This window comes from Microcaecilia unicolor, chromosome 2, assembly GCF_901765095.1.
Source record: "Microcaecilia unicolor chromosome 2, aMicUni1.1, whole genome shotgun sequence".
Taxonomy (NCBI): domain Eukaryota; kingdom Metazoa; phylum Chordata; class Amphibia; order Gymnophiona; family Siphonopidae; genus Microcaecilia; species Microcaecilia unicolor.
Window position 1 is genome coordinate 597814342 of NC_044032.1, and position 23738 is coordinate 597838079.

The window sequence follows — 23738 nt, forward strand, 5'->3', positions numbered from 1 at the left end:
ATATTTTTATTTTTTTGCTTTAAGATAAAGTAATATTGTAGATGTGTTAATAAATGTTTATAGAACATGTAAATAAGGTGATCTTTTTATTGGACTAATTTTAATACATTTTGACTAACTTTCAGAGAACAAAACCCCCTTCCTCAGGTCAGGATAGGATACTGTAACAGCACTATACTGTATTAACCTGAGGAAGGAGGTTTTGGCCTCTGAAAGCTAAATGTATTAGTCCAATAAAATGGTATTATTTTATTTTCTGTATTTGTTTTATTTCTATTTGTTAATTTGTAAAGTGGTGATTGGTATTTGTTAGTTTTTTCAAATTTACATCTGCTGTCTTTATATTTTGCACAGTACTAGGGGGACATTTTCTGTTTCTGTGGTGTTGCATTTTATGAAGAGTCTGGTATCTTGTGGGTTCAGTTTAATTTTTGTCTAAATAGAAAGTTTATGATTACTTATTCTATAGTGGATTAGGGTGTATCTGTGTTTGTGAAAAAAAGACATGGCTTTCGGTTGGCATTGACTGTGCAGGATCGACAATCTGTACTATTCTGTCTGGTTTCGTTTTACAATAGGTGAACTGATGTTCTAGTGCTCACTGTAGTGTTTAAGATGCTTTCCTTTTCTTTGTGTGGCTTGTAGAAATTACTGCTTATGGTATGCAAGAATTGCTCTATAGGTCCTGAGAGTTTTGTATTCTCGTATTCATCCCAGAGTATTAATAGAACTAAAAAATGAACTTGCGGAGCTACTGTTAGAAATATGCAATCTGTCCCTAAAATCGAGTGTAGTACCGGAAGACTGGAGGGTAGCCAATGTTACTCCGATTTTTAAGAAGGGTTCCAGAGGAGATCCGGGAAATTATAGACCGGTGAGTCTGACGTCGGTGCCGGGCAAGATGGTGGAGGCTATTATTAAGAATAAAATTGCAGAGCATATACAAAAACATGGACTGATGAGACAAAGTCAGCACGGATTTAGTGAAGGGAAGTCTTGCCTCACCAATCTAATGCATTGTTTTGAGGGGGTAAGCAAACATGTGGACAATGGGGAGCCGGTTGATATTGTATATCTGGATTTTCAGAAGGCGTTTGACAAAGTGCCGCACGAAAGACTCCTGAAGAAATTGCAGAGTCATGGAATCGGAGGTAGGGTATTATTATGGATTAAGAACTGGTTGAAAGATAGGAAGCAGAGAGTAGGATTGCGTGGCCAGTATTCTCAGTGGAGGAGGGTAGTTAGTGGGGTCCCGCAGGGGTCTGTGCTGGGTCCGTTGCTTTTTAATGTATTTATAAATGACCTAGAGATGGGAATAACTAGTGAGGTAATTAAATTCGCCGATGACACAAAATTATTCAGGGTCGTCAAGTCGCAGGAGGAATGTGAACGATTACAGGAGGACCTTGCGAGACTGGGAGAATGGGCGTGCAAGTGGCAGATGAAGTTCAATGTTGACAAGTGCAAAGTGATGCATGTGGGTAAGAGGAACCCGAATTATAGCTACGTCTTGCAAGGTTCCGCGTTAGGAGTTACGGATCAAGAAAGGGATCTGGGTGTCGTCGTCGATGATACGCTGAAACCTTCTGCTCAGTGTGCTGCTGCGGCTAGGAAAGCGAATAGAATGTTGGGTGTTATTAGGAAGGGTATGGAGTCCAGGTGTGCGGATGTTATAATGCCGTTGTATCGCTCCATGGTGCGACCGCACCTGGAGTATTGTGTTCAGTACTGGTCTCCGTATCTCAAAAAAGATATAGTAGAATTGGAAAAGGTACAGCGAAGGGTGACGAAAATGATAGTGGGGATGGGACGACTTTCCTATGAAGAGAGGCTGAGAAGGCTAGGGCTTTTCAGCTTGGAGAAGAGACGGCTGAGGGGAGATATGATAGAAGTGTATAAAATAATGAGTGGAATGGATCGGGTGGATGTGAAGCGACTGTTCACGCTATCCAAAAATACTAGGACTAGAGGGCATGAGTTGAAGCTACAGTGTGGTAAATTTAAAACGAATCGGAGAAAATTTTTCTTCACCCAACATGTAATTAGACTCTGGAATTCGTTGCCGGAGAACGTGGTACGGGCGGTTAGCTTGACGGAGTTTAAAAAGGGGTTAGATAGATTCCTAAAGGACAAGTCCATAGACCGCTATTAAATGGACTTGGAAAAATTCCGCATTTTTAGGTATAACTTGTCTGGAATGTTTTTACGTTTGGGGAGCGTGCCAGGTGCCCTTGACCTGGATTGGCCACTGTCGGTGACAGGATGCTGGGCTAGATGGACCTTTGGTCTTTCCCAGTATGGCACTACTTATGTACTTATGTACTTATGCCTAGTACTGGATTTTGGAGGGAGGTGTTAAAAAATGACCAGCCCCGGGTGTCAACTACCCTAGGTACGCCACTGTCAAAATCAGATCAGTTAGCTGTGCCTCCAGGATTGGACTAGGAAGAAGTGATATAGTTGGTAGTTTTGTACTGAATTCTGTTTTAGGTGCACAATATAAACAATTTAACATAAAGGTAAAGGGAGCCCTCTAGTGACATAAAAGACATTCTTTTTAGAAGTTTTAGGAACTTCATTGCTCTCAGATGTTATTTGCCACTTAACAACCAATTTTTAATGCCTCTAAAAGATACAGATCATCAAAATGATCTGAGACAATCATATTATCATCTCAAGTTCTTAATGATCTTGCTCAGTTTCACATTAACACATTAAGCACATTTTTAAGGGGAATAGCCGGTCAATATTCCAATATCTCATTTTACAGATTTACAAAAAGCAGTTAATTCATTTGGCATCATTTAATTCCACACTTGCTTCTGTCAATCAATGGAAAAGACACAAAAATATTGCTTGTTTTGCCATAAGGAGGCAAGGAACACCTGTACTTTAATAGCATTGCATCATCTAATTGGAGAATACATTTGCCAATGAAGTCAATGTCAGTCTTGATTTTACTCATTGGACTTTTGAGTGGAAAAATATATATTTTTCTAAATCAAGGGACCTGGAAACAACCTACCAGAAGTTGCCACCACCATGGTAACATCGAGTCCAACAGACTAGTAGGCATCACATGGCTACTGGCCATAAAGGTCAGCCTAACCCTATGATTATCATTAATGTGAGGGACCTCGGCAAAATCAGGCACTGTATGAAGAGTTGTATAAATAAAGAGACACTCCATTGCCTATTATAACCGAGTTCTTTGGCACCATATTCAATCAGTTTCAAGGTTGCACATTTCCCATCAGTCAACATTTTACAGATTCCTTTTGAAGACGTGCACATGAGGAATCTTCCAAAATGCCTGGAGACTCATCTGCTGCATGAAAGGTATCCCATTCTTCACCAGGGACCGTTTTATGTACCACGTGAAAATGGCCATCAAGCCATGGGCATTAAGCATAAGTATAGCCAGGTTTTGGCGTCAGGGAGAGCAGACCTTTTGTAAAATAGGCACTGGTGCAAAGCTAGGTGCCATTTAATTCAAAATCCACTTGGGAGAGTGGCTGCTTCCCTTGCACCACACCCAGCTACACCTCTGGCGTTAAGGCTGGGCCATGCATGGGTTAGGAAACACCCAGGAATAGAATCATTCCAAAAGGTGGGCAACAGGTCTACTATCCTTGGTGCCATAACAAATTTAAGGTATTTTAACCCTTGACTGGATTCATCAAATGGTCAGAAGTAGGCACCACCCTGCCCTTGTAAGTCAGTCAGTCACTCTGTACACTCGTGAACAAGACAAGGCTAAAGGGAACGGGGTGCTGAAAGCAACCCTTATCATAGGCAAGGTTTTGTTCAGTGATTGCTGTATTCAAGTAGGAAGAGACCTGGTATGGAACTTGCTGGCAACAAGGGCTGGAATGGAACTGCAAAAAGAGCTTCCACTCAGGTGGACAGAGGTACAGACCTAGAACTTGTGCAGTAAAACTCAGACCTGGAACTGAAGTCAGAAATCAGATCACAGATTTGAGCGGGAACTAGAACTGAAGACCTGGAGCAGAGAAATCTGGCAGTAAGGACTCTACATGCAAGATAGAAAACAGCTGGTTAGCCTTTATACTGCAGTGAATAACTGCTTTCTTCCTGGAAACCCTATTTAGCTGATCCCCAGTCAAACCCCTGATACTTAAGTGTTTAGCTGAGGGCTGTTTGGCATGGACTTCATCTCTATGGCTTTCTCTAGGTTAATACCTGGCCTATTGGCTAGGACTCCCATTCTAAACTCAAAAAAAGCCTAGTTCAAACCAACAGAGTCTTGCCCTGACAACTGTGTCCACCCAGGCCTGCCATTAGTTGTCCAGAGCTTGCTCTAGGACCATGCAATCACATGTGGGCCTGCAGAAAACATGGAATCAAAACTTTTCACTTAGAAATATTGTAGGTTGCAGGCTACCCCAGTTGGTACCAGACTAACTTCCTAGAAGTTATTAGGGTTGTTGCTGTCAGGTTGGTAGAGGCCAGATGCCCACACTATATTATCCTAAGCTTCAGTATCCAAATTGTTCCTGCAATCTGTTGTATATCAAAATAAGCAGTCAATAACAAGGCAAAAAATGTTTTGGCTGGACTGACATCAGTGTTTGTTCAGTTAGAAGCTGATGTGAGTAGAGCAGCAGATTAGCTGAAGTATATGCAGCCTCAGGAAGCTTTGAGTAGAGCTTGGTGTACTCCTGCATTTCCTTCCTAGGGGAATTTGATAGACTTTCAGAGCATTATGAATGAACTTTAGGAACAAGTCAGTGTGCCAATAATTCAAGGGTTCAGAGGCCAATTCTATGATGTTGAAATATTGAAGAAATACAAAGTGAATATGGTGTGTTGAACGTTTACTACTACTACTTATTTCTATAGCGCTACTAGACGTACGCAGCGCTGTACACTTAAATGTGAAGAGACAGTCCCTGCTCGACAGAGCTTACAATCTAATTAGGGCAGACAAACAGGACAAAGAAGAGATAAGGGAATATTAAAGTGAGGATGATAAAATAAGGGTTATGAACAAGTGAATAAAGGTTAGGAGTTAAAAGCAACATCAAAAATGTGGGCTTTTAGCTTAGATTTGAAGACGGCCAGAGATGGAGCTTGACGTACCAGCTCAGGAAGTCTATTCCAGGCATATGGTGCAGCAAGATAAAAGGAATGAAGTCTGGAGTTAGCGGTAGAGGAGAAGGGTGCAGATAAGAGAGATTTACCCAGTGAACCGAGTTCCCGGGGAGGAATGTAGGGAGAGATGAGAGTGGAGAGGTACTGAGGAGCTGCAGAGTGAATGCACTTATAGGTCAATAAGAGGAATTTGACCTGTACTGTATGTGGAAATGGATAGAAAGCCAGTGAAGTGACTTGAGGTGAGGGCTTAAATGAGCATAATGACACTGGCGGAATATTAGTAGTGCAGCAGAATTTTGAACAGATTGAAGAGGAGAGAGATGGCTAAGTGGAAGACCTGTGAGAAACAAGTTGCAATAGTCTAAGCAAGAGGTGATAAGAGTGTGGATGAGGGTTCTGGTAGTGAGCTCAGAAAGGAAAGGGCGAATTTTGGTGATATTATAGAGAAAGAAACGACAGGTTTTAGCAGTCTGCTGAATATGTGCAGAGAAGGAGAGGGAGGAGTCGAAGAAGACCCCAAGGTTACGAGCTGATGAGACAAGAAGGATGAAAGTGTTATCCACAGAAATAGAGAATGGGGGAGGAGGAGAGGTTGGTTTAGGGGGAAAGATAAGAAGCTCAGTCTTGGTTTAGTTTCAGATGGCGCTGAGACATCCAGGCAGCAATGTCAGACAGGCAGGCTGATACTTTGGCCTGGATTTTGGCTGGGATTTCTGGTGTGGAGAGGTAGATCTGGGAGTCATCAGCATAAAGATGATACTGAAAACCATGGGATGAGATCAGAGTACCAAGGGAGCCCTTAATTGGATCCCTCAAATGGTTACCACCTTGCTCAAAAACACAAGAAACATACCGAATTATCAGTTGTATTCCTAAATGGTCTGCAATATAGAAACCAGATCCTGCCAATGTTCCAGTGCAGACAATTACATCTTTGTGGCAATATTACCTTTGCATAAGACTTATAACCATTGCAACCCCCAAATCGATTTGATGAAGACTTCAAAAGGGTAATTTTATAACAGGTGTCTTGTTTAAGAGGGCAAATAGGTGCCTACTTAGCACTATTTTATATACACAATACCCCCACATTCTATATATGGTGCTCAACATTGTGTACGTAATGAGCCAATTAGTGCCAATTGATAACAGTTTGAATTTACACACACGCTTTCCTAGATAATATTCTTGGTACTTGCCACTATTAATAATATATAAAGTCCACCATAGGCAAGTAAAATACTCTGCTGAAAACTCTTGTTAACTTTGAGGAAAAGACTTCAGACACTCGGTTCCAGCTGATTCTAATCTCATTCGAGCAGCTGACCGACTTGCTTAGCGTATATACTAAACTCTGTCGAGCAGTATATACGCTAGCGAGTATCCTCATTAGTCAGAAAAACCTCAATTTTGTTAACTGTATGTTTATATCTATTTAATAAAGTTTTAAGATACTGGTACTTAGCTGTGTTCTATGCCAAGACTATAGAGTGGGTCCATGCCCAACAGCGAGCTCCTGCTTCGCCCAACGCTTCATAAGGAGCTGGACTCCAGGTCTATTCACAGCTAACTTTTAGTTCCCAATGATTTCCATATGGAAAGATGATATTCTATAAAGATGTGTGTGTAAATTCTTTCACATGGATCCAAAAAGGGGGCGTGGATCCAAAAAGGGGGCATGGTCAGGGGCGTTTCAAAATTTGCATGCAGTGCTATAGAATATGGCAGATCTGTGACTAATTTAGCTGCAAGGATTTACACCAGGTTTCAGTTAGTGTAAATCCTCACACCCAAAACTGGGCATAGATCCCAGCACTAAGTGCTGTTCTATAAACAGCACCCAACTCAGAGTGCTGTTTACTGAATTTAGACCATAGTGACTATGTCTCTTTATAGAATACCTGAAAACATCCAGGAGTCTCAATAGTATAGATGGAGGGGCATTTTCGATATGATGTCTAAGTCCAAATTTGGACATTTTGAACAAAACATCCAAAATCCGATTAGGAAAGAAGGTCATGTTCGAAAAAGAAAAACGTCTTATCTTTTTTTTCGAAAATACTTTGTGATAAAAAAAGTATCGACTAGACTGAGGAATTTTTTTTAATGAAAAGCAGAAAATATGGACTGATGAGGACAAGTGGTGTGGCAGCACATGTATATCTATGCATGTGTCGCAAGACATAAAATTGAAATTCAGCCCACCTTCTGATGGTCCTGGAAAAAATTATATTGGATATTTAGGGGTTTCTTATTTTGTGTGATACTTTATAAAATACTAGCAGAAGTGACAGAAATTGTGCCTACCTTGCAAGCATAGCCCCTTACATTTGCTCTTGAGCAGGTGTGATCTCCCTGAATATATTGTACAAGACGACATGTATATTAGAATGTACTATACTCTATACATGTACTTGTGAACTCGCCCACACAGTGTCTAAATTCTGCCCCTGAAGATGCCTATACACCATTGTGCCATTGGCACATACTTATACACTATTGGTATTTTATAAGAGCCCATTTACATGCATATAGCAGTGTTTTACACATGAAAATGGTTTATAAAATTTACCCTCTAAATTAGCTTGCTCAATCTCAATGTAAATTCCTCATCTAAAATGATGGTTAAAACTATTTCTTTGGTATTGACTGCATGTCATCTTGATCACTACAGATAATAAATTGCATTTTGCCCGATTAGCTATGAAGATACTGGATATTGCTGCTGCCCATATAACTGCTGGCTCTTCCCTGACTTGGCCCACGGACCACCCAAGCCCTAACAAGATAGTGCCATGGTGGTCACACAGATAATCACATGGTGCCACTGCTGACTAAGTGCAACTGATTATCTGTTAATGTCCCACTTACTGGGGTTTAAGCAGGCAGGAGCTTCTCCTGCTTAAACCCATTTGAATATTTAACCTATGTTTTTGGAAATAGATGATATTGCTTTTTTTTAAGTTCATGAGAAATAATGTTATAGTTTATTGCCACTCTTGATATAAAATCACTAAATCACTCTGGTTTTGTTGAGACCCTTTTGGGGTGTGGTTGGGATTGAAAATCTACATGTAGATGTTGTACCACTGGCTCCTTTTTGTGAGGGTTTTATTGAAAAGAGTACATTGGGGCTAACAAATGAGTCAATTTTCTACCCACCTACAAGAGCACAAATTTTTTTTGGTAACTTTTTTTCATTCAGAAACTAGCAAATTTCCTTATGCAGATCACAATTTGTTTCTATTTATACCATGCATTCAGAAAGTGAAGAATATTTTAGCTACCAATATTCCCTCTTTTAAAAGTAGGCTTGTTAAAGTAGATAACTTCCAGTGTGGTTGGTTGGCTTGCATTGCTGAATCTAGATTTAAAAATTAGTGCACGCTAACAATAGAGACACCCATAGGAATATAATGGGCGTCTCTATCATTAGTGTGGGCTAATTTTTAGCACACTCTAAAATGTTAGCGTGCCTACAGTGCAGCTTATTAAACAGGGCCCTTAATTTGTTTTGTGCTTGTGAATACTGTACATTTCTCCGCACTTACAAGATCCCAAATGCAGAGAAATATGCAGTAAAGAAAAAGACCAATATTAAACTGACACACCTTGAGACAGCCAAAAAGGCAAAACTATGGCCACAAGTCTGTGTTTGAATTACTGGCACAAGCTACATTTTTTTGCATACATTCTTTTGATTGAAGTCATTTGCACAGGTTTACCAGAAAAATGTAGAACGTTGCAGAGTTTCAGTGATTTATGACCAGAGGTCTTTTGTGCCGGTGATATAAAAGTGGAACTCCTATAAAAATCATACTACACAAAAGCTTATTTAAGAGGTGGAGGTTAATATACTCGCCATCAGGAATATATTTGATACTGCTGGATTTTGATACAGATAAGAATTTATTGTGAATACTGATATTATGGAGGAGTGGCCTAGTGGTTAGGGTGGTGAACTTTGGTCCTGAGGAACTGAGTTCAATTTCCACTTCAGGCACAGGCAGCTCCTTGTGACTCTGGGCAAGTCACTTAACCCTCCATTGCCCCATGTAAGCCACATTGAGCCTGCCATGAGTGGAAAAGTGCAGGGTACAAATGTAACAAAAATAAAAAAAATAAAATAAAATTCTCTCTGACTTTCTTTACACTTGCCCTAATTCGAGTCATTGGCTTATTAGCTAAAGCTTCCACCTCTTGTGATACATCATTTGTAGCATATGCTATTCTATGCCAATAAAGTCTACATTGGTAGTTATTAAATTAGGATTGAATGAACATAAATCTAGAATTAAAATGCAAACTACTACAGCCCCCTTAGTATCTCATTGGCTTCAATATAAACAGATTATGGACAAATAATAATTTTGATTGCAAATTATTCATTGAGAGGTCCTTTTAGCATGCACTAAACGTTAGAGACGCCCATATATTTCTATGGACGCCTCTAGCGTTTAGGGCATGCTAATCATTAGTGCACACTAAAAACACTAGCGCGCCTTTGTAAAAGTGATCCATGGGTGGAAAGGAGGTAATTATGAGAGCACATATTAAACTATTAGGAAATGATAAACTTTGAATTGAATACAGTTACACTGTAGGGGTTAAATGAAGAGCTAGAATGGATGATGCTTGTGTGATCCCATTAGTCATAATGTGTCAAGCTGACTATTAAAATAGTATGGATGTGATATGCCGCCTACCATCTTTAAAAAGGTATACTAATGCGAGTTAACTCATGAGTGCCTTAAGGAAACTAAATGCTGTAAGTTTACTACGGACCATAAACTTTTTCAATGACTGTGGGGATTTTTATGAATCATGTAATTTACATGAGGCTCTGATACTCACACAGAAACTTCTTCTCTGACACAGCTAATGGTGAAACAAGCACTATATCATAAGATCACTTTGTTTTTGAGAAGAACTATTGGATGTTACAATAAGCACTATTTGAGATTAAAATTTTTATATTTTTATGAAGATAAATAAGTTGCAAGACAAATAAATTGAATTATATTAAAATAAAGTTGAAAAATAGAAAACTCAGGACCTACAACGAATATCAGCACTGATTTTTCTATTTTTCAACTTTATTTTAATATAATTGAACTTATTTGTCTTGCAACTTATTCATCTTGTTCATAAAAATATAAAAATTGTTGTAGGTTCTGATTGTAATTTTTAATCCAATTGAACTCAACTTCTGATGGTCCATATACACATAAAAAATCTTAGATAAAGGTTCTGTAAGTTGTGACATATTCTCTCATATAGTTTTTGTACTGACCACAGAGGACAACCCATTTCAGAATACATCATATGCACCAACGTTATCTCTCAGATGCGATGGCCAAGAGATGTCACAACTCTGTCCTTCACCATTGCCAGCTCCTGATGTTGCACTTGGTATCTTGAGTCTCTATATGCTTTGAACATATGTCCTTCGAGAGTGGTCATCATACAGAATACTGGATTAGTTCATTTTTTTACTTATGGGGTTGATTCTCTGTAATTCTTTACCCAAAGGCCTTAGCTGCACTTTTAGCATCCAGGAAGAAGGTTAAAGTTAATTTTTTCAACTAGTTTCAATTGATTTTTTTTTTTATTCCTATACTTATCTGCTCTGTTTAATTCATTATTTTAAGCTACTACTACCATTTAGCATTTCTATAGCGCTACAAGGCGTATGCAGCGCTGCACAAACATAGAAGAAGAGCTTACAATCTAATAGACAAAAAATAAAGTAAGCAAATCAAATCAATTAATGTGAACGGGAAGGAAGAGAGGAGGGTAGGTGGAGGCGAGTGGTTACAAGTGGTTACGAGTCAAAAGCAATGTTAAAGAGGTGGGCTTTCAGTCTAGATTTCAAGGTGGCCAAGGATGGGGCAAGATGTAGGGGCTCAGGAAGTTTATTCCAGGCGTAGGGTGCAGCGAGACAGAAGGCGCGAAGTCTGGAGTTGGCAGTAGTGGAGAAGGGAACAGATAAGAAGGATTTATCCATGGAGCGGAGTGCACGGGAAGGGGTGTAGGGAAGGACGAGTGTGGAGAGATACTGGGGAGCAGCAGAGTGAGTACATTTATAGGTTAGTAGAAGAAGTTTGAACAGGATGCAAAAAAACAGATAGGGAGCCAGTGAAGGGTCTTGAGGAGAGGGGAAGTATGAGAAAAGCGACCCTGGCGGAAGACGAGACGGGCAGCAGAGTTTTGAACCGACTGGAGGGGGGAGAGGTGACTAAGTGGGAGGCCAGCAAGTAGCAGATTGCAGTAGTCTAAATGAGAGGTGACAAGGGTGTGGATGAGGGTTTTGGTAGAGTGCTCGAAAGAAAGGGGCGGATTTTACGGATGTTGTAAAGAAAGAAACTACAGGTCTTGGCAATCTGCTGGATATGAGCAGAGAAGGAGAGAGAGAAGAGTCAAAGATGACCCCAAGGTTTCGAGCTGAGGAGACAGGGAGAAAGAGAGCCATCAACAGAAATAGAAAACGGGGGGAGCGGGGAGGTGGGTTTGGGGGGGAAAGCTAATTCTTTTACCTTAATATTGTTTTGTTATGTTTATTGGAATACCCTCAGAACAATGGATATGCAGGCAATAAATATACTTTTATATAAATTGATACATAAGGCTGGAGAGGGAGAATAATACATCAAATCAGGACATATGTTCAAAGCATATAGAGACTCAAGATACCAAGTGCAACATCAGGAGCTGGCAATGGTGAAGGACAGAGTTAACGAGGAAAGATGCAGAGAAAGATGAAAAGAAAAAAAGGATAATGAAGTGCTGCATAATGAATTCATTTGTAGGTAAGAGAAGACTGAACTCTATGTGGAAGCATACTAGCTTAATATTTGTTTGTGACTAGCTTTTGAGGGCTATCACACCTTCATCAGACTAAATGTATATACATCACACACAATGACCTGATGAAGAGAGAATAGCCCTTGAAGGTTAATCACAAATGTATTGTTAGGGCTAGATTTACTAAAGAGCATTATTGTGTTTTGTATGTTAACATACATTAATGTGTATTCTTTACAATAGATCCCATTTTATGCAACAGGACTTATTTATTAACACGTGTTAATGGCATTGACATGCCTTGACAGTGGAACTCTAGTAAGCTTAGCCCTTAGTCCAATAAACAGATATCACCTATTCATTAACCTTTATTTCTAAGTATCCTAACACATGTGCATGATCACAGACAGAATCCAAATATGCAGGCCATTTGTACATTATCAAATTAGGGAAGACTTCTGCAAAATGGAAGAGTACATCTTGTATATTGTAAGATCAAGACAACCTCCTCTTCATTTTCACCTACTCCCCAGCTGCATAAGTAACAATGTTTAAAAATACCCCAGGCTCACAACTGACCACCATGAAGCAACGACTTACTTCAACAGCGGGACTAAAAGGAACGGCAACTTTTTTAGTCACTGGAAGATAGCCTGCAGCCGATGCTGTCACTTTGTAGTTTCCAGGTGTTAGCAACCTCCAATAATCACCATCCTTAGCTGAAATAAAAGAAAAAAAAAAACTAGTTAAACAGGGAAGTCAAAAGAAAAAGCACAGCAATTCAACCAACTCATGCAGTGTATATAAAGGTGGCCATGTGGCTAATCTGAGTTTTGCCTACAGTCTAGTGCAATCTGCTGCCTGCACTCCATTTATACTGGCATGGCTACCACGGTTTCAATTGGACCAGAAAACTGTAAAATATCGCTGACCAGAAAATTATGCATGTTGGTGTTAAGATTTTTTTTAACCCCTTTTAAATGTTCCTTCATAAGTACATAAGTAATGCCACACTGGGAAAAGACCAAGGGTTCATTGAGCCCAGCATCCTGTCCACGACAGCGGCCAATCCAGGCCAAGGGCACCTGGCAAGCTTCAGTATACCTGCTATTATTCAGCATCATAGGATTTGATGCGTTGTATGTTGGAAGGATTTTTTGCACACTTGAATAACCTGTAGTTAAAGGATTTTATCTCTGATAACCAATTGTTATTTACATAGGGGATGAGTTTAGTGTCTCAAGGCTGACCTCATCAATGAAAGCCAGTTTACACAAGATAATGTCACTGAAAAGGAATGAAATAAAAATATGGCACTTATTTATGTTACAACATGATTTACATATTTTGACACTGAAAAAAAAAAAACTTTACAACTCCATATATAGCAGTCATGAGAATGCATAGTTCTGAGAACAGAACATCTTGAACTGTACAACCTTCACCTCAGACGTTGCTGCACAACAATTCAGATGCTTAGGTATGCCATGCATGTGGTGAGGACATGGAAAGTATTCTCATGGCATGTACAATAGGTCGTTCTCAGGACCACCAGCAGGACACATTATGAGGTTAGTGCCTTACCAGTGTTGTGTTTACTGAAGCTAACAAAAGCTTATTACATGTCAAATCAGCTACCTTACAGTCAACTATAACTGCTTAGCAAATATTAATAAGCAGTGATCTAGATGGAGAACATCCCCTTGCTTTTAATGTTCTGGCAGAAAATGATGAAGTAAGCAGCATAGTATTAAGGAGTGATGCTGATATTGCCCAAGTGTTTCTGCAACTATAATTTTGGGGAATAAAACAACCAATACAATCCAACATAAAACTTAGCAGGACTACTGTTAAGTGACAGCACAATGCATTACATTTAAAAATACACATTTCTAGTAATCCGACTACTTTGTTGATAATATCACTGAAAAAAAAGGGACATTGTGGATACGCTTCTCCAAGTATTCCTAAAATTATTAGGTTCAATATTCAATTTATAATGTGATCTCTGAGTGTAAACCAGAGTTCAAAATTTTGGCTTTTGCATGGACAAACTGAGGTCTGGTCAAAAGTTAACAAGTTTATTTATTTAGTATGATGATTTGTTAATTGTGTCTACATCAAGCTCGAGGCAATTTACAAACTAAATACAATCTCAAAAAAACTTAAATAGTAAATATTTGGTTATGAATAAGCTAGTGACACAGTTATTGTAATTCCTTGGTAGTGTCCAGGCCTATTCTCTTATTTGTTTGCCATATAGAACCTAATCAAGGTATCTGTGAGCTATAAGAACTAGAATGTAATATAATCCCAATCCTCTCTCAACTCCCACATACCGTAACATATCAGATACAATCTCTTAAACATTCCTTATACTGCCCCAAAAGCTAGCTGCTGCAATCATACCTTTACAGATGTAATTTATTTCCTGCTACAATCCCTCAAGGAGATTATTCTACCACAGAGGTCTGATGACCTAATACATCCTCTTCATAGTCAAGACCTTAGGACACACCAAGCCAGTCATGTTTTCAAGACACCCACAATGAATAGGCAGGAGAAATTTGCATGCATTACCTCCATTGTTCCTGGGATTCTATGTATCACGCCAAGATTTCCACGTGGAAATCAAAGTGTATGCCATAACAATGTGCATAACTTAATTAGTTAACAAGCTAATCAGCGCTGCTAATTGGATATTAACAAGCTATTATCAGAACTGACTGGCATTAATTAGAATTTACATGCAGTACTGTCCAAAAGTATTCTGTAACGTGGTGTGCATAAATTCTACATTGCAATGTTGAAAGGTGGGTGTGGTTATGGGAATGGAATAGGCGGGTCATGGCCATTTCTAAATCTATGCACACTGTTATAGAATACACCCACTCTGTGCTTAATTTAGGCGCCAGGACTTACACCAGGTTTGGGGTAAGGGGGGGCGTGTCTCAAGATGGCTGCATGTTGAGAGCTCTTGGTGGAGCTCTCCCGTAGCTTGCTGAAATTACTTCTCTATCTGTAAAAGAAAAATGCCTCATACTAAGCGTAAGGGGAAGCTTAAGGTAGTTTCCTCGACTGCCGGGACTTCCTCACCCATTCAGCAAACGATCGAGAAGTACACCTTGAAGCCACCTACCTTAGCTTCCGAGAGGGGCCCTGCGTTCCCCGTTGGTGAAGACTCCCTCGGGGATTTGGGGCTTGAAATTTCACACTCTCCCCTCCGGATTTTCATCCACCGCCGCTCCCCGAAGAGTGTATCTCCTGGCGCGACCGACTTGACCCGGAAGTGGTTGAAGACATGGAAGCGACTCGAGGAGAGGGAAACACAACGTCGGAGGGAGACCCGATACTGAGAGAATATCGGGTAGAGCATAGCACTCCAATGAGGAAATCGGCTGCGGTGACCCTCGAGAGCATTTGGGCGGCTCTGCAGAGGGTGGATGCTACGGTGGCCAATTCGGCAAAAGAAATAAAAGACCTTGTAAGTACTGTTGAAAACCTTTCCCTTTCATTTAACACCGCGAAACAAGAAACTAAAGAACAATTAGGAGCTCTTAAGCAGGACGTTGCTAAATTAAATGAAGTTACGACTACAATTGTAAAAGATAACATTTCCATGCAACGTAGGTTAGAGATGATGGAAAATTACAATCGGAGGCTCAATCTAAGACTATTGAATTTCCCGAAGGAATTTGGAATTACTCCATTGGATGCTTTTAAGCTCTACTTACAGGAGGTTTTAAATTTTTCCCCGGAAACCATTCCACCATTGAATAAAGTATACTATATACCAATTAAAAAGCCTCCTGAAACCTCTTTTCCAGTAATTCCACCTGAAGAGCCAGGATTGAATATATCTGAATTATTAGAAACAACTTTGGACTCAAACTCTGAAAGAGCGACCCTAATTGCATCGTTCATTTTTCAACAAGATCTGGACACGGTGATGCGTATATATTTTAAGAAAATGCAGACTGTTCAGGGGAAAGAGGGTTTGGATATATCCCGATATTACAAAGCAGACCCAAGAAAGGAGGAAGCTGTTCCTAGTAATGAGAACAGAAGTAACATCTTTAGGGGCCTCCTTTTACCTTAATTTTCCTTGTAAATGTGTTATTAAATATTTGGGTCTTAAGTATCATTTTTACCAGCCTGAACAGCTGAAGGCATTTATAAATATGAAGAAACTTGGTAAACCGTAGGTCTTGATGAATAAATAATTGTTAATAAGCTAGGTATACATGCTAAGCATATTACCTATTTAACTTTGTTCTACTTTGTTGTAGTCTTCATATTTGCTTAGATAACCCCCCACCAATTGTGGTCTAAAGAAGATAATTTTGTTTCTTCTGGAAAAAATGTTCTGCTTAAATTTAAATTTTCCTTTCTGCATTGGTTATTCAAATGTAACTGTATTGTTAATTTAACTAAAAATTAATAAAGATATATTAAAAAAATGATTTACACCAGGTTTTAGTTCATGTATTTCATAGTGACTAAATTTAGTCGTGAGGAGCGGTGCTCAGTATATTCTATATATCGTGTGGAAATTTTAAGTCTATTCTATAAAATTTAGGCATACTTTAGAGAATACATCTGGGCGCGTTTTTGTTTTGCGTGAAATTTTCAGGCACCATATATAAAATCTAGCATTGTATGCCTAAATTTAGGCACGGCTCCATGAGAATTGTTGTACATATTGTCATTAATAGAAAAATAAAAACTAAAGTTTAAAAAAAATTGAATATCCTTGCATTTCCCATGAATATGAGGGCTACCAACAATTACTGTCACAAAAAGCAGCGTTTCTCAATCCAGATCTCAAAAGCCACCCAACAAGTTTGTTTTCAGGATAACCACAATGAATATACATTAGATACACAGTTCATAAAATGCGGGCAGCAAATGCATATTTATTGGGGATATTTTGAAAACCCAGTAAGCAGAGTGTTTTTGAGGCAGTGGCATAGCTATGCAGGGCCCGAGGGGGCCTGGGCACCCATAGATTTCGTCCTGGACCCCCCTCCCGACGACCCCCCCCGACCCCCCCCCCCCGCGAACCCTCCCCCGCTGCCGCCTACCTTCGCTTTTGCTGGCAGGGTACCCCAATCCCCGCCAGCCAACGTCCTCTTCAGTGCAAAAAAGTCTTCGTTCTGTTGCATGCGGACGTCCTGCACGTACAACTCTGGTTTACACTCAGAGATCACTTTATCAATTGAATATTGAACCTAATAATTTTAGAAATACTTGGAGAAGTGTATCCACAATGCCCCTTTTTTTTCAGTGATATTATCAACAAAGTAGTTGGATTACTAGAAATGTGTATTTTTAAATGTAATGCATTGTGCTGTCACTAGTCCTGCTAAGTTTTATGTTGGATTGTATTGGTTGTTTTATTCCCCAAAATTATAGTTGCAGAAACACTTGGCAAAATATCAGCTGGCTTCCTGCTTTTAATATACCTAAAAAAATTTTTACTATGTGTTTTTGCCTCCAGCGCAGTCTTTTTTTCGAAGTCCCTCTTAGCTTTCCTTATCAGCACTTTGCATTTGACTTGACATTCCTAATGCCGTTTCTTATTATTTTCAGTCGGTTCCTTCTTCCATTTTCTGAAGGATTTTATTTTAGCTCTAATAGCTTCCTTCACCTCACTATTTAACCACGCCGGCTGTCATTTGGTCTTCCGTCCTCCTTTTTTAATACGCGGAATATATTTGGCCTGAGCTTCCAGGATGGTTGTTTTTGAACAGCATCCACACCTGATGTAAATTTTTGACCCTCGCAGTCACTCCTCTAAGTTTTCTTTTCACTGTTCTTCTCATTTTATCATAGTCTCCTTTTTTAAAGTTAAAGGCTAACGTATTTGATTTCCTGTGTATACTTACTTCAAAGCTAATATCAAATCCAATCATACTATGATCACTGTTAAGCGGCTCCAGCACCATTACCTCCCCCACCAGATCATGCGCTCCACTAAGGACTAGGTCTAGAATTTTTCCTTCTCTCGTCGGTTCCTGTACCAGCTGTTCCATAAAACTGTCCTTGATTTCATTGAGGAATTTTACCTCCCTAGCGTGTCCCGATGTTACATTTACCCAGTCAATATCATACTACCCCTCTCCTCAAGTCGCTTCACTGGCTCCCTATCCGTTTTCGCATCCTGTTCAAACTTCTTCTACTAACCTATAAATGTACTCACTCTGCTGCTCCCCAGTATCTCTCCACACTCGTCCTTCCCTACACCCCTTCCCATGCGCTTCGCTCCATAGAAAAATCCTTATTATCTGTTCCCTTCTCCACTACTGCCAACTCCAGACTTTGCACCTTCTGCCTCTCTGCACCCTACGCCTGGAATAAACTTCCTGAGCCCCTACGTCTTGCCCCATCCTTGGCCACTTTTAAATCTAGACTGAAAGCCCACCTCTAACATTGCTTTTGACACGTAACCACTCGCCTCCACCTACCCTCCTCTCCTCCTTCCTGTACACATTAATTGATTTGATTTGCTTGCTTTTTTTGTCTATTAGATTGTAAGCTCCTTGAGCAGGGACTGTCTTTCTTCTATGTTTGTGCAGCGCTGCGTACGCCTTGTAGCGCTATAGAAATGCTAAATAGTAGTAGTAGTAGAGGTAGCAGTCAATATCAGGGTAATTGAAATCCACCCATTATTATTGTGTTGCCCAGTTTGTTTGTGTCCCTAATTTCCTTTAACATTTCTGCATCCGTCTGTTCATCCTGGCCAGGCAGACGGTACCGTGCACAAATGGGAACATTAATGCATAACCTGCAATAAAAATAGTGAGAATGCCCTCAAAAGGTGTCGTGTAAAATTTGCAGCTACTGAGCAATATAATTCTTGTTAAGCTGAGTAACTGCAAATTGTAGCATATTATATTGAAAGGACCCCTTAGATTGTAAATCCTCTGGGTACAAGAAAATACCTAGAGTACTTGAATGTAACTCACCTTGAGCTACTATTGAAAAAAAGGTGTGAAATAAATCCAAATAAATCACTAATTAATGTTGGAACAAACCTCTGATGAACTGTACAGGACCTTTAATTGCCTAGCCCTGTACTTAATGAGTGATATTAATTCTATGACATTTTATTGCTTAAACAGTAATGTCAAATCAGACAGAACAAAGTAGAGTGTAAGGCATTAAACAGGTCAGGTATGTGTCTCATCAATGTACATTCAGCCCAGCAGCTCCGGTAAGTTTCAAAAACCCTCATTTGACTTATAAAGCTTTGAGGGGATGAAATAAAGGCTAAAAAAGGCAATTAGATATAGTAATGCTACTGTTTATTCTAACTGCTGACAGGAGTATTTTTTTAATGACTTAATCATGGTATTGGCATTTCATGTATGAGTGATGAAGTCTTCATTGCAGCATAGTTTTTAACGTTACATTAATGCTTAATGTCATTGCATTTTTACTGAGATTCTAAGGCATTAAAATGTAAACAGATTAGATCATGAGATCTGTTTGGGAGCACAAGCTCTTGCTTTTTCTCACACTCATTTGTAAATGTTTGTATTCAGTCTGGGGTGTAAAATTCCTGTGTCAAAACAGGGGGCTACATTCTAACTCGGAGAACACAACAATAATGTCAACATGTCTACCCAGTAAAATAAACCTCTCTGAAAGTTGAACCCTGGTGTGATTTTTCTCTTTAAAGACTCAAATTCCTAGCCTTAATGGGCTTGATATTACAACAGGATTCTTATGTGAGTAATTCAAACAAGTGCCTATATTATAAAGGCTGTAAAAGCTCTTAAAATAAGCCTTCAGGACTCAATATATATTGCAGGGGATTGCAATAAAACAGAAAGTTCCCAGTACAAAAGTCCAGTTATAGCCACGTTTATCCACTATAGCAGCATTTTTTTTTTTTTGCATGGACCATTATATGGGTTGTTAGAATGACATGGCAGCTATTTTAATGACCATATTACGGCCACTTAGAGGTTCTATCCCTAGCACAGCTCAGGTCTCCCTGCACCTGCCGCTTATGCTCTACACTAGCACCCTCCTCCCACCGACTGGGTCCCAATAGCCTCTGGGCGAGTCTCCCGCTCTCAAATTACCCTCAGTGACTTCTAGGTTACTTGAGGCCACATTCCTAGTGGTCCCACAGTTCCCAGAAAGCACTCACAGACCCAACAGGATTCTTTATCAGTCCAGACAGCAGAGTCAACAAACAGAAAAATGTTTATTGTCCTAAAATCGAACAGTGAAACATAAAAAGTGCAATCAGAAAACAATAACAGGTAACTGAAATATGGATCAATTATAAAACTATCTAAACATTTGTTTACTTTCTAAAAAGTACCTGGGAAGATCAGAACATATAATTGCTCAGAGATCCTACTCTCTTTTCTTTCTGGCTAAGACTGGGGCAAAAGCCAGTACAATCCAAATGAAATTGAGCTCCTGGACCAATCAGAGCCCAGACAACATGTTTTAAAAATATACCGCTCACAGTACTATAGATCACTTCTTCACTGAGTGAAACTAAAACAGGGAGCATTTACTTTTCTATAACAGCTTTAACATAAAACATGCATCACCTGCTGGCCACTAGAAGAAATACACTTCACAGTTCTGTCACAGCTTCTAACTTGTGGTACACTATATAGAATTGGGGGGGGGGGGGGGGGGGGAATTCTACAACAGGGCACCTCCATTTAGACACCCCAGAAACGGAAGTGAAAGCCTATTCATTGTGTGCCCAAATATACAATAGCATTCAATAGGGACATTTGGATGCCCAATATTAGTGTACATTTAGGCACCCCATTTTATACCTGCCATAAATTTGGCATAATTGGGATTGCATAAAATTTAGCAGGCATGCAATTTACAGTATTTTGTATATTGCCTGCCCATGCTTCACCTATATGAACGTCCTCTTACAAATGCACATAATGCTATTTGAGTACCTATTTGTAGAATACCACAGGCACCCAAATGATATTTTCATCGATAAGTATACACTTAGGTGCCTAGTATTCTGTACATTTAGGCGCACAGTTGGCATGTAAATATAAGCAACATGTTATAGAATTGCCCTTTTAGTGATCCCTAGGTCACACTTGTTTTGCTTCTCTTGCCATTGTCTATTCCACATCGCTTCAGATTCCAACACCCTTTTTTGTCTCAACCATCTCCTCTGGAAGGACATTCCAGGTATCCACCATTCTTTCTTCATATATCCCAGTTCTACAGCTTGCCTTTGGACACTGTTCCTTGTATATCCATATCTTTCAAGTATTTAAAGTCTATATTAGATTTCCACTGTCCCTCCTCTAGGATGTGCAGATTTAGGTTATGTGTCTCTTAGTAGAGATTCAACACCATTTTGGTTACTTCTCTCTGGACCACTTGTAACCTTTTTAAATCCTTACTGAGATATAGTCTCCAAAACTGAACACAATATTCCATGTGAGGCCTCATTAATGTTCTGCAGGGGGGTATGAACACATCCTTTTTACTGCTGGTTATGTCTCTGATTATATAACCTGGCATCCCCCTGGCTTTAGCCACCATCTTATCCCAGTGTTTTGTTACCTTGAGGTCACAGACTGTCACCCCTGAAGACATACTCCTGATTCATGTATATGAGCACCTTCTAGTCACTGCAAACAAATCCTTGGGATTTCTGTACCCCATATCCATCACTCTGCACTTCTTCAAATTAAGCTAGACAACAACTGAATTCCTAGTGGGAACATGGTGATATAATGACTATTGACAAAGGCAGGAAGATTTACATTCTCCAATATTAATTTCCTCTTTCTGTTTTCCATATTTGGTTACGTAATTTCAAAGCCCGCTAGTAATGATTAGCATAAACCAGATTTGATTCTCATTTTTCTTGCTCCTAATCTACCCATAGAAACTACTTAGGTTCTGTCTTAAGAAGAGTGCTAGAACCTTCTATTGCTCTACCAGAATAAAGGAGTTCTGACATTTTTCTCACCCCACAGTTTCCAGAAGAAGGGTTATGCCTTCTTTCTTGATCGACATGGTGGGAGGATACATCCCTTGAGGGAAATCCAGGACTAATATAAATACCCAGCCCAGGGGAAGGTCTTTTGTCTTTGGTTGGACGCACCTCTATACAAGGGGATCAGGATTTAGAAGAGCCCCTGGCCATTCCCCTAACATCCATGCAAGGGGACTAAAGAAACAACCTCCAAGCTGCAGCATCTTCTGATCTATCACAGAAAGGTCTTTGACCAGTACAGTCTGACCCCAAGGAGCCAGGATTGAGAACCAGCCTAGGAGTCTAAAAAGCTGTCTACCACCACTGCCTGCTGCGCAGTAGAAAGGAGAGAGAGAGAGAGAGAGAGAGAGAGAGAGAGAGAGAGAGAGAGAGAGAGAGAGAACAAGTGTTACACAATCTAGCTGGAGCAGCAGAAGGACAACCAAGGTAAAGCCTCTCTATATCCCAAAAGTGTATCTGGGAGAAACCAGCTTTACTTAAAGGACTGTAAGAAAGGAGAATCAGGAAGAAAAACATAGAGAACTGTACGTGTTACTCTTTAATTCACTTATCTTTTCTGGCATATAAAAGTGGTGTAAATAGTTGTTAGAAGCATTGTCCCGTTTACCAGTATCGAAGTTAAAGTAAACCCTTCACACTTTAAAGCATACCTGGGTGGACTGATTTAACTGCCTGTGGAGTGCTGAGACCATGGATTACAGTGTAAGTTGAACTCCTAGCTTTGCTAGTCCCACTCTTGATATTCAAAACCTAGTCCAAACATACTGTTAGTAACCTGCCTGATGCTCACCCGAGCAAACGGGGATTACATACCCATAAGGCTTTCCAATCCACCATTCCTTATAATTTCAATAGAAATTTAGAGATCAATATTCAAAACATTGTCTGGTCGACTTTGGGAGTTAACAGCAAAACAAAAAGGACCATTCTAGGATGAAACAATCCTAGAATGGACCCAACACGGTCCATGTTTCGGCGCACAGCGCCTGCGTCAGGGGTCACGAAGTGTAGCAGAAAACGTATGGCTGTGGGCTGGAAGCAATATATTGCGCCACTGTGTTATCCCTTCGTGCAATGTCAAATGGAGAGATGTTTTCACGAAACAACTGCTTCTGGTCACAAGACCAGTGGGAGTTAGCCAGAAAATCTTTTTAGTTTGGTTTCAGTTTTTGATATATTGCCTTTCAGGCCTGTCTCAAGGATAAAGCAAAGCAGTTAATTTACATATTAATAGAAAAGAAATGTACAGTATATCATTAGCGTAGGAGCACCAAGGTCTGGGAGGTCAACGAATGTTTAACTGAATGTAGTTGGCACAGCACAGAAGACTTGAAAACAGAAGCAATCTGGGGGCAGAAGGTTAGGTGTGAGTCAGTTTTGAAATGAAGTCACAGTGGAATGGACAAACCAGTGATTGAGGAAGAGAGATTTGGGAGAGGTGAGCAATGAGAGATCCAGATAAATCTACATTTCAATAGATTTAAGACCATCACATGTTCAGATATCCAGAGGGATATTTTATCAAGGTAGGGTTCAGGTGAGAGAGGTTTGGGCATTTTGGTCTGTGAAATATGTGTCTCATCTGCAAAATAATATAAAATAAATAGGAAAGACGACAACTTGATGCCCAAAGGATAACCTGTTAAAAAGATCAGGGGCCTGAGGCACACTGGCGGTTAAAACTAATTGGATATTTTCTTGTGGATTTCTTCTTTTGATGTACTCAAAGAAAATTAAATAAATAAAACTACTGGATAGCACTGATGTTTAGTCCTATTCTGTTAAAAATAATCATTAAGGA

General features: G+C 39.8%; 1 protein-coding gene across 1 annotated transcript in view; it reads right to left on the reverse strand.

The window, feature by feature from the left end:
- The window catches only part of CPE (carboxypeptidase E), a 122753-nt gene that overhangs the window by 9915 nt on the left and 89100 nt on the right, over positions 1-23738 (reverse strand). The window contains exon 8 of the mRNA XM_030192675.1: positions 12523-12641. Within this exon, the coding sequence (XP_030048535.1) occupies positions 12523-12641 (119 nt within the window). The remainder of the gene's footprint in view (positions 1-12522; positions 12642-23738) is intronic.